At 40.6% G+C, this 12396-nt stretch overlaps 1 protein-coding gene and 1 long non-coding RNA gene across 8 annotated transcripts in view; both read right to left on the bottom strand.

Annotated features, from left to right (window-relative positions):
* slc45a4a (solute carrier family 45 member 4a) overlaps positions 1–12396 on the bottom strand; it is a 66659-nt gene that overhangs the window by 34449 nt on the left and 19814 nt on the right. For all 7 annotated transcript variants that reach the window (XR_012099198.1, XM_073047929.1, XM_073047894.1 and 4 more), the window contains exon 2: positions 4672–5192. Coding sequence is in view for 6 of the 7 variants with exons in the window: in XM_073047929.1 (XP_072904030.1) it covers positions 4672–4900 (229 nt within the window). In the remaining variant the exon portion in view is untranslated. The remainder of the gene's footprint in view (positions 1–4671; positions 5193–12396) is intronic.
* LOC140728897 (uncharacterized) lies at positions 240–4665 on the bottom strand. Its single transcript, XR_012099202.1, has 2 exons — positions 2743–4665; positions 240–2382 (listed from the first exon to the last, which is right to left on the bottom strand). It is a non-coding gene; the product is annotated as an uncharacterized lncRNA (long non-coding RNA).

Genomic DNA, 12396 nt, shown 5'->3' on the forward strand with positions numbered 1-12396 from the left:
GACACGTGATCTGCTGGTGGGAAGCAAGATATTCAGAAATTGATATGTAGCAATCAACTGAGGATCAGTGTGTACCACAGCAGTAAAATCACTAGCTAAATTACGAAGGAGACAATATTACCAGTATCAATTAATTTAATTTTAACCAAAAGTGTTGTACATAAATTTAATTTTTAAAAACCAGCATTGCTCATCCTTCTCCCCCCCCATTGTTATAATGTAATAGGTTAAGGCAACTATTTCCATTTACATTTTATTGCAGTTACATTGAACAATACAAGCAACAGGATTGTCTAAATTTCCCAAGAAAGGATGAAGTTGTACAGGAGTGTAATTTTCATATCCCAGCTGAGAGTCAAGAATAAGGCTATTTCTGTAGGTAGATGTACTCATTAAAAATTAGGAATGAAGAAGATTTGGACTGTTTATTGTAGCATATTCAGTTTTAAAGTTATTGAAGATAGCTTAACCATACATCAGAGCTATAAATAAGTAGATATACATCACAAGGATATGTTTACATTAAAGTGAAAAATTACAGTGATAGCATTACAGCCCAAAAACAGATCTTTTGTCTGAACTTGTGCCAGCCAAACTAGTTCCATTTGACTGCATTTGACCAATATCCATTCAAGCATTCCCTCTTCCATGATCATGCCTATTATATCTCTAAAACATTGTAATTGTACCCACCTCTACCACTTCTGGCAGCTCATTCCATATTTGTGGAAAAATCTACTCCACTGTGTGGAAAAGCCTATCTCTCAGATCCCTTTTAAATCTTTCCCCTCTCGGCTTAAACCAAAGTCTTTCAGTTTTAGACTCCTCAATCCTGGGAAAAATACTGATCATCCACACCATTTATGCCCCTCATGATTTTATACACATCTACAAGGTCAGCCCCAGCCTATCCTTTTTCTCTAACATCCATATGAATCTTTTCCAAACCCTTTCCAGCTTAACGAAATAGTATGGCAACAAAACCAGTACACAATACTTAAGTATACTCTCACCATCTTGGACAACTATAACCTGACATCTCAGCTCCTGCAGACAGTACCCTAATTGATGAAGGCCAGTGTGACAAACACCATCACCTTATGTCACCATTTTCAGGAAACTGGGTACCTGTACTCCTAGGCGTCTATGCTCTAGGATACACCCCAGGGCTTGCCATTTACTGTTTAAGTTCTGCCCTAGTTTAACATCCCAAATGCAGCACATCACACTTATCCAAGTTAAATTCCACCTGTCATTTCTTGGCCCACCACCCCAGTTCATCTAAGTTATTAGATAACCCTTACTGCATACTATACCACTAATTTTGGTATCATTTGCAAAATTATGCCGCCTACTAAATAATTTGTATAAATAACAAACAAGGGTCCCAGCATGGATCACTGGAGCATACCGATGGACACAGGCCTCCAATCAGGAAAAGAAACAACCCTCAATTGCCATCTTTTTTTTTAAAATCCATTTGGTTAACTCATCCTTCTGGATCAGCCTTTCATGTGGGACCTTGTCAAACACCTTGGAGAAGTCATGTAGATAACATCTACCATTGGTTCCTGTCAATCCTTCTGATCACCTTTTCAAATAACTCAAATTCGTGAGACATGATTTCCCACACACAAAACCACATTGACTATCCCTATTTAGACCTTACATTTCCAAATGCAAATAGATCCAGATTCTCAGAAACCCTTCCAGTAACTTTCCCACCATTGGCATTAGGGTCATTGGCCTTAGTTCCTTGGTTTATCCTTGCAGACCTTTAAATAGAGGAACTATATTAACCACCTTTCAATCTTCTGGTACTTACACATGGCCAAGAAAGATGAAAAGACTTTCTACCAGGTCTCTGCAATTTTTTGCCCAACATCCCACAATGTGCTAAGATATACTTGGTCAAGTTCCTGGGATTTAACCAAATTTGTGCTTTAAGACTGCCAGCACCTCTTTTGTAATGTATATAAGTTTTAGGATATCACTATTCTCTTCCCTGAAATGCTTGTTTCCACAATCTTCTCCATGATTGTCACCTTGTCATGGTGGAGAAGCTTGTGTGGTCCCGAGATCCCGAGAGCGATGCTGTCTGGAACTATGCTCCTGGTAGGGTCACCCATGGTGGTAAGGCTGAGGGGGAGGTCCCTGACAAATAACAATTCAACCAAGACCTCAACGATGGAACAGGCGGATGAAGTTACTTCGAACTCAACGGCTGTGAAGGCGGATGAAGGCTGCAACAAATCCATCAGCTCCAATAGTCATGGTTTCCATGCCATTGGAATCAGTTGGTTGATTTGTGAAGTATTGCGTGCTTCTTGGAGTGCAACATCAAGTACACGTTAAACAAATACACGCATAGGCGTCTTTGCTCTGTGGAAACAGAATGAAGACCATCATCCTAGACCTCGAGGGATAGCCACGATGACGACGGTAAACACTGGCAAGAATTATTCATATAAGACCATGCACATCATCCGTGGCTCCACAAATGGATGATCACATCGATCCTTAAAGGATCCAATAACGCCCCCCCCCAGTTACCCTCTTGACTCTTGATATACACTCAGATCCTGCTTAACACTGAGGATGCATTCCTTGGAGGTGGAACACTATGTGGGGATCATTATAACATTACGTAAATGGACATGCGTATCTGATATATAAAAAAAAACCCAAGTTTTATGTATACACAGTAATTCATGGAGTAACAAACATACAAATAAGCCTAACCTGTACATCAGTCGAGCAGCAACATATCACAGCAGAGTAGAAAGCAAACTGTGGTGGTTACATCTAGAGGGACCAGGCTGGTCTCCTCCTCCTAACTTTGGCTTCTTCTTCCAGTAGGCTTTGAGATTTGACTGTCTTTCTTAAGTTTCCTCCCATGAAGGAATTCTTGGTAGCAGGAAATCATATTGCCTCTTTCCTTATTGCTTCACTCCCAGTCAGGGTTATTATTGATGAACTGGTCCATGATTTGTGTGATCATGGTGATGCTAGTGCTGAGGAATTTTGTGGTGAGGTTTCTTGCTGAGGTTTCCTCTTCACTGGAGGTACCTATGCTAGAGAGGTTACTGCACTGTTTAAATCTATCAAACCAGATAGTTATGAATGCTGGTTACGAATGTTACTGACATATCTTCTTTTTCTTGAATATGATTGAAGACTTATCTTGCCTTTTCCATTATTATCAGCTGGCTTTGGGGCATGTTTCATTGTGTTTGGTCATCCACCCACACATTTAATCTATTTTCCATTTCTCAAGCAAATGACTCCTTGAACGAGTCACCTTTGTTGATGATAAAACTTTGATGTAATTGTTGCAGAAGCTTTTATCTTGTCTGCATTTTTTTATATTGTTCTGATCACTGATGTAGCCGATTTCAAAGAGGCGCCAACATCAACCTGATGCTCACCGGCTTCCAAACATCATATAACTTGCAGTTTCACATCCATGCTAATGCTTTTCCAAGACACCTTAGATGTGCTACCTTCACTGGAAGTTGTTGGCCGTTTGAGACATTATGGTTGAAAAGAAATGGAAGAAATTGGCAAGCGAGCAAGAATGCTTACACACGCAGGGGAGGCATAGCGTGAACTTGTATGTGATTGGCTATGAGTGGCTCACAGCCTATGTAAAGCGCTCTCATTGGCTGGTTGAATGTTTACCGTAATGGTGGCCATTCTTGAGAAATTTTAAATGTTGTTTAGAATGATTTTTTGTCACTTAAAAAAATTTCAGTAAAGAATTGAATTACCGCATTGTAACGAATTTATGCTATGCGGGGTTTGAGCGTACTTAGAATCTCTTGGAATTCTCTTTTACCTTATCTGCTAATACTATCTTATGTTCTTTGCTCCTTTGTGCAGTCCTACATTCCTCATACTCAATAAATATTTGAAATATTAGCTTACCAAACGTTGTCAAAAACCAAGCATGTCAAATATTCCATTAGATTTCCCCTCCATAGATAGAAAAGTCAGATTTGGTAGGTTTCTGTGGAAAATGCAGGCATCACTCTATTTAAATCTATTCAAAGTGCTGGTTAGCAATAAAAATATCAGAAGCATGTCCAGCAGTACCAACTCTTAAATGGCAAGTCCTTAAATGATAAACATCAAGTTTAATACACTTAGATCAACCTTCTGCATGTCTGCTGAAAAATTATATTAAAATACTTCAGAGTAATGTACATTATTAGTTCAATTCACAAACTGCAAGAACAGTATGCAGAATTTCTCAAATTGGTAAATTCAGTGTTTAAAGCTGATTAAAAAGCATCAGATTTTCTGAAGTGCAAATCCAGTACTGTATTTAGATACAATGATAGAAAAAAGTATAATATTGCAAACTTTCTAACAGTAGAATAGAATAGATAGCATTTTCACCTGCCATCTAAAAAGCTTGATTAAAACCTTGGCATTATCACCAAGTTCAAACATTCTTTTCCGCCCAAGGTGTTTACTTGCTGCAGTGAGGTTGTAAGTACTTAATGCACTGTTAAATCAGTCATCCAATTGTACATGTACAGGATAGCAAGCACATGCATAAACTCAATAAGATTACATCAGACTCATCCTAATACTTTGTGTAGCTGTTGTGTGAAATTAGAGACACTTCAAAAATATCGTAATCTTGACTAGATTGTTAGCACTCACCTATCTGCAACAATACTGGTGTTACCAAGGCAGTTTCCATTGCATAACAGAACTCCCTGCCAAACATCACTGCACCATGCATGACCCACAATTTGATGGGAATATGGTCAATGGATCCCTCACTAACTGTTTCATCACCATTCTCCTCGACCTCCTTTTTCAACTTTGTGAGCAATTCTTGTGCTTGCATAGGTCCTGTATCATCATTCTGTGGTGCCATTGCTGCCATAAAAAAATCTGCTTTTTGAAAAAAAATTGCTTCCTGCCGTTTCCGTGTGCTTCAGTTGTAGGTTTAATACTTCTCCTCCACCATTTCCTTCAAAAATATTCTTAAAACCATACACCAGATGAAGACTTTTTGGTAGAAGCTTTGGATTATGGCTTGTTTACTGTCTATTAAAAATCCATATTAATTGCCATTCAGTTAATACTAGTTTCATTATAGAGGAGTTTCTGCAGTATAGAGATGAAGCAGTGACGCAAAAAGGTAGTTCTCTGTTGCTCCCCATCGAGCGACCGTTCTGAAACAAAAAAGAAATAAATCTTAGAACCATTTAGTGTAGCTAGAAGTTATTTGGCAATGTTGTGCATGATCTAAAAATTCCTTAATGGTGCATTAGAAAAACTGGAAGTACTAGATCTCAAATATTAAGTTTCACAAATTATAGCTCATGTCTCATGTCATAACTCATGTCAACAAATGAAAATTTGATCGACAACTTCAAAGTAAAATATAAAGCAGCATACTTGACCAAAGTTAGACATTTTCATCGCCTAATTTGTACCCCAGCAAATGTGTGCAAAGTGTTACTGGAATCGGAATTGATTCATTGTTATCACGTATACAGTTACAGTGAAAAGCTTGTCTTGCATATCGTTCATACAGATTCTATCATTTACACAATGCACTGAGGTAATGTAATGTAAAACAATAACAAAGCAGAATAAAAGAGCAGCACCTACAAAAAAAGTGCAGGTAGACAAAGCTACAAGATCATGAGTAGAATGGGGTCAAGAGATCATCTCATCTTCATTCAATAGTCTTATTCAGTAATAAGGAGTTCAAAGTAAAATTATCATCAGTATATAATGTCACCAAATACAACCCCGAGATTCATCTTCTTGTAGGCATACTCAAGAAATCCAATAAACATAGTAGAATTAATGAAAGACCACATCAATAGCACAAGACAACCAGTGTGCAAAGGACAACACACTGTACAAATACAAAAAGAAAAAGGAAATAATAACAATAAATAAGTAAGCAATAAATAGTGAACATGACATGAAGAGTCCTTGAAAGTGAGTCTACAGGTTGTGAGAATAGATCTGTGATGAAGCAAGTGAAGTTATCCCCTCTGGTTCAGGAGTCTGATGGTTGATGGTGTAATAACTGTTCCTAAACTGATTTGCACTCAGACAGTGCAAATCCTGAGGCTCCTGTAACCATCTTCCTGATGGCAGCAGTAAGAAAAGAGCATGAGCTGGGTGGTGGGGTCCCTGATAATGGATACTGCTTTTCTGTGACAATGCTATATGTCAATGGTGGGGATGGCTTTACCCATGATGAACTGGATTGTGTCTACTACATTTTGTAGTATTTTCTGATCAAGAGCATTGGCGTTTCCATACCAGCTGTGATGCAGCCAGTCAATATACTCTCTGCCATACATCTACAGAAGTTCACCAAAGTTTTAGATGTTATGCCAAATCTTTGCAAATTCCTAACGAAGTAGAGGCACCGCATGCTTTCTTTGAAAATGCACTTAGTGCTGTTCAATAGTATTACCTCCCCGCAAGGATCATTCCAATGCAGTAATGGAAAGATATTCAAAAATCAACAGCAATTCAAAGTATCAGAACTTTCAGAAAATACTGAAACATTCAGATAGCCAGCCAACATCCAAATTGTTATAGCATCTTTCTTACCGACTGCTTTATAGAAAGAATTTTCTAAACTTGTATTGGGCTGTTTAATGCCTTGCATCTTTCTGCCTAGCACTTCACTTAATTTCACCATTCATCTCTCATCCAGCACTGGAAAAACAAATTCTCCCAAAATGCTTTGGCCCCAAGGCTCCAAAACTTCCTCAAATACAGTCACTCTTTTTTAAGCTAGCCTCTATCCATGTTCAGTTTTTGTCCTAACACCTCCCAACATCAACACACTCCAACTGATAATACCGGTGCAACTTTTACGCAGTTTCAGTAGAATTGTCTTTTTCCAATCATTTAGTCATGTTATTTATCAAAACTTTAAATTGGCAGCATAATACTAAAATTCAGTAAGCACACAAGTGACTGATATTACCCACCGAGTCAGAAAATTGTTCTAAAAACATCGTCAAAAAAAACTTGTCACATTCCACTCCTCCCACCTCCTCCATAGGTTTGTACAAACCGTCAGATATGCTAATTCAGTTGCCATTCCTGGAAGTGAATGCCACAGCCTTAAACACAAAAGATAATTTCCTCATTTCTGTTCTATATCCTATCTAATTTGTGCTTTAAATGCTGTGCCAGATAGCTTTTAAGCTGACTGCAACTTAGAAAGTTATTTTAAAGATTCAGCAGTTGTCATGATAAGTATTGAATACCACATCTGTAAATGCAGCTGCATTAACCTTTCACTTGCTGACTTCATTCTTTTCAATTTTTTAGGCCATTAACCTATTTCTAGTAACCCACACTAGCAATATTGGCCATTTTATTTTAATGATGGGACAGCTCTGAGAATGCAAACTTTTAAGAGTGACTGCTAAATTCACCTCATTCCACTGCCAAATTACAACTAACCAGTTAAACCATTACAGCACTATCAATACAACCAATACTCAGCTCTGAAAACATTCTACAGTCAAGTGACTTACGTCAGAATACACATGCAACCAATTTGCTTTAAAACTGAAAGTACTGAAATGGTGAAACCAAAATGTATAGAGCAAATGGATGAAGGAGACAGGTTAAGTTACATCCAATGGAGCACTTTAAAGTGTTTTCACGTTTGCAACAAAAGAGCATTAAGACAGAAACATTAGCTGCTGTTCTCCACAGATGTTGTTAACTGCCAAAATATAATATTTTGACATCAGAAAGCACAGTTTAACGTATGGTATCTGCTTTGTTCCTTAAATTTTGTGTATTGCAGTGGTGACAACATTTCAAGAACTTCAATGAATGTAAAGCAACTTGTTTTTTTACTCACTTGCTCAATATTTGTGGACGGGGAATTAAAATGATGGGCCATCTGTGCAGAAATAACCTAATCAGTGCTTGGTTTCACCAATGTAGAGGCCACTATATAGTGCCAGTTGCAGTAAGGAAACGATTCCCGAATGTATTGATACAGATAGATAAAGGGGTGAAGGAAAATGGAATACTTTTCTTCATGAGCTGAAGCATAGAATCCAAGAGCAGGGGCATAAAGCATTAGTTGGGCTACAGCTACAGATCTGTGTATATAGCTCTAGATGCTACACCATAGAAAGGATGTGAATGCACCAGAAAGGATACAAAGGAGATTCATCACAATGAGTCCTGATGAACAGTCTCCACCCAAAATGTCGACTGTTCACCCTTTTCCATAGATGCCACCTGGCCTGCTGAGTTCCTCCAGCTTTCTGTTTGTGTTGCTTCATCACATTGTTGCCTGTGATGGACCAATTCTGCCACAAGAGGAAACAAAAGGCTGGGTTTGTTTCCTTCGAGCATGGGAAACAGAGGTTTTGGGGTGGGGGGTGCTGGTTAATGGAGAACTTGGAAGCATACTACAAAATAGGCAGAGAAGGTATACAACAGGAACATTTCCAGAAAGCAAATCACAGGTACCTATAAAAGTGAGGACAATTATAGGGCAGGGAAGAGGTTTAGAGAAAATCTACGAACTTCTCCCACCACCCCCCCACCCAGGGAAAAATAGGATCTGGAATAGACTACCCAAATTGAGTGGTGGAGCCATGCAGAGTTTAGAATCTGGATGAGTATTGAATTGGCAAGACAGAAAGCTGGTAAATGGGATTAGTACATAAAGATACTTCATTAGCCTGGGCATGGTTGGCCAACAGGTTTGCTCTGGCTCTACATATAAAAGTACCAAGTGGACCTATTTCAATGGATAAAGGACTGTAGTATAGGAAATAAAAATCAATCTCAACATACTGGAAGTGCTCGCAGGACAAATAAGTTAGCTGTGGAAAGAGAGAATGTTTTATTTCCAGGAGTTATTCATTGAACGCAAACATGAGGAAACCTGTAGATGCTGGAAATTCAAGCAACACACACAAAATGCTGGTGGAACACAGCAGGCCAGGCAGCATCTATAGGAAGAAGCACTGTCAACATTTCGGCTCGAGACCCTTCGTCAGGACTAACTGACAGGAACGATAGTAAGAGATTTGAAAGTAGCAGGGGGAGGGGGAAATGCGAAATGATAGCAGACAGGAGGGGGTGGGGTGAAACTGAGAGCCGGGAAGGTGATTGGCTAAAGGGATACAGAGCTGGAGAAGGGAAAGGATCATTGCACGGGAGGCCTAGGGAGAAAGAAAGGGGGGGGGGAGCACCAGAGGGAGATGGAGAACAGGCAGAGTGATGGGCAGAAAGAGAGAAAAAAGAGGGGGAAAAAACTAAATATATCAGGGATGGGGTAAGGAGGGGAGGAGGGGCATTAATGGAAGTTAGAGAAGTCAATGTTCATGCCATCAGGTTGGAGACTACCCAGCTGGTATACAAGGTGTTGTTCCTCCAACCTGAGTGTGGCTTCATCTTGACAGTAGAGGAGGCCGTGGATAGACATATCAGAATGGGAATGGGACGTGGAATTAAAATGTGTGGCCACTGGGAGATCCTGCTTTCTCTGGTGGACAGAGCATAGGTGTTCAGCAAAACGGTCTCCCAGTCTGCGTCGGGTCTCACCAATATATAAAAGGCCACACCGGGAGCACCGGACGCAGTATACCACTAGCCAACTCACAGGTGAAGTGACACCTCACCTGGAAGGACTGTCTGGGGCCCTGAATGGTGGTGAGGGAGGAAGAACAAGGGCAGGTGTAGCACTACAAGGATAAGTGCCAGGAGGGAGATCAGAGGGAAGGAATGGGGGGGATAAATAGACAAGGGAGTCGCGTAGGAAGCGATCCCTGCGGAAAGCAGAAAGAGTGGGGAGGGAAAGATGTGCTTGGTAGTTGGATCCCGTTGGAGGTGGCGGAAGTTACGGAGAATTATACGTTGGACCCGGAGGCTGGTGGGGTGGTAGGTGAGGAGAAGGAGAACCCTATCCCGAGCGGGGTGGTGGGCGGATGGGATGAGGGCAGATGTGCGGGAAATGGGAGAGATGCGTTTGAGAGCAGAGTTGATGATGGAAGAAGGGAAGCCCCTTTGTTTAAAAAAGGAAGACACCTCCTTCGTCCTGGAATGAAAAGCCTCATCCTGAGAGCAGATGCGGCGGAGGAACTGTGAGAAAGGGATAGCACTTTTGCAAGAGACAGGGTGGGAACAGGAATAGTCCAGGTGGAGCAGAGCTGATCAAACGCATCTCTCCCATTTCCCGCACATCTTTCCCTCCCCCCTTTCTGCAGGGATTGCTCCCTACGCAACTCCCTTGTTTATTCATTCCACCCCCATCCCTTCCCACCAATCTCCCTCCTGGCACTTATCCTTGTAAGCGGAACAAGTGCTACACCTGCCCTTATACTTCCTCCCTCACCACCATTCAGGGCCGCAGACCGTCCTTCCAGGTGAGGTGGCACTTCACCTGTGAGTCGGCTGGTGTGGTATACTGCGTCCGGCGCTCTCAGTGTGGCCTTTTATATATTGGTGAGACCCGATGCAGACTGGGAGACCGTTTTTTAATAAATAAATAAAGTGAACTTATGGTTAAAAGTAAAAGCTGCAAGACTGAATAGAAGCTACACTAGGATGCATTGGCCTAAGTTTTTAAACCAAGTTCAAAGTATGCACAACTTTATACAACCACAAAAAAGAAAAAAATTAGAGATTCCAGAAATCCAAGCAACACACACAATACTGGAGGAACTTAGCAGGCCAGGCAGCATCTATGGAAAAGAGTATAGTTGACGTTTCAGGCCGAGACCCTTCATCAGGACTAGAGAGAAAAAGATGAAGAGTCAGAGTTAGAAGGTGGAGGAGGAGTGGAGGAAGAAACAAGGTGATAGGTGAGGGGTGAAGTAAAGAGCTGGGAAGATGACCCCAACAGACTCACAGGTGAAGTGTCACCTCACCTGGAAGGACGGTTTAGATTTTCTTGCCCATCACCGCTCTGTCCCTCCTCTTTCTTCTTCTATCCTCTCCTATCAGATTTTCCCTTCTCCAGCCTTGTATCCCTTTCACCAATCAACTTCACAGCTCTTTACTTCACCACTCTCCCTCCTGGTTTCACCCATCACCTTGTGTTCTTCCTCCCCTCCCCCTTCTAACCCTGCCTCATCTTTTTTTCTCCAGTTCCGATGAAGGGTCTTGACCCAAAATGGTGACTATAATCTTTTCCATAGATGCTGCCTGGCTTGCTGAGTTCTTCCAACATTCTGTGTGCAACTTCATACAATCTTGAGTTTCATCTCCTTGCAGGCAGCCACAAAACAAAGAACCCCAATTGAAACAAAAGACCAAGCACCCAATGTGCAGAGAGAGAGAGAGAGAACAAGTGTGAATAATCAAAGCAAACAAAGTGTATTCAGAACTGAAGTTTACAAAAGTGTATCCACAACCTCAGTTCAGCTCTGCCTCATCAAATTGCCTCCAAATCTGCTCTACATTAGTTTATTTCCAGTTTTATTGCAGTCAAACTCAGACTAAGCTATCAACAGAAAGCCACTAACCTCACATTCCCAGGATTAGAATGCTATTTTACTGCTTCAATTATCCACCCTCCCAAAATTCTCCATGAAAATGTCAATCTTTGTATTCTTTTCAAACTTCTTTATCACATGTTGTTTTTAAGCCTAATTTATTCAGGGATACAATAAGCAACAAGAGATTGAGTACCGAGCTTTGTTTAACCCCACTGGCTTAACCTTCCCAGATAAAAAAACTCAACCACAATTCACTACTTCCCTGCCCCTCCAAACCAATTTTGTGTGTCAATTGACACTTTCTGGGGTCTTGTACTACCTTCCTTTTTGACAACACTGCCATGCTAAAACCTTGTACTTTGTAGCTTTCAGTAAATCTTTTGACATCAAATGTATTGCCCTATCCACCCTCCCGTCTGACTGAATTATGGTGAAATGACCTCCAGCTAAATCAAAGTCAACATTAATCTATCCCTAACTATTTATAGCAGCCACTGGAATGACAGACTATGTAACAATAATAGTATCAACAGCTACAAACTTCATTTTAGAGTATCCAATTTAGCAATATTACTCTAACTTGTAGTGATACATCAGTTCAACCACAATCAGAACAAACAAGGCTGAAGCTTACAGTGCCAAGTTAAAAACTTAATCCAAAGAAAGCAAAGGACAGGCATATATGAAAATAGAAAAATCTATAGAATCTAAAATAGAATAAGAAACCTGAGGTGGCTCATAAGTAAAATCCTATCCGGTGACCAGCCTAGGACCCCAGTTCGTATGGTTAACATGTTAGTCCAAGGCCTCCTCTAATGCTACAATGAGGCCATTCAGGACAGAGGAGTAACACCTCATTCTGTCTGGGCAGCCTCCAATCTGATGGCATAAATTTTGATTTTTCTAACTTCTGGTAATT

The sequence above is a fragment of the Hemitrygon akajei genome, chromosome 1, assembly GCF_048418815.1.
Source record: "Hemitrygon akajei chromosome 1, sHemAka1.3, whole genome shotgun sequence".
Lineage (NCBI taxonomy): Eukaryota > Metazoa > Chordata > Chondrichthyes > Myliobatiformes > Dasyatidae > Hemitrygon > Hemitrygon akajei.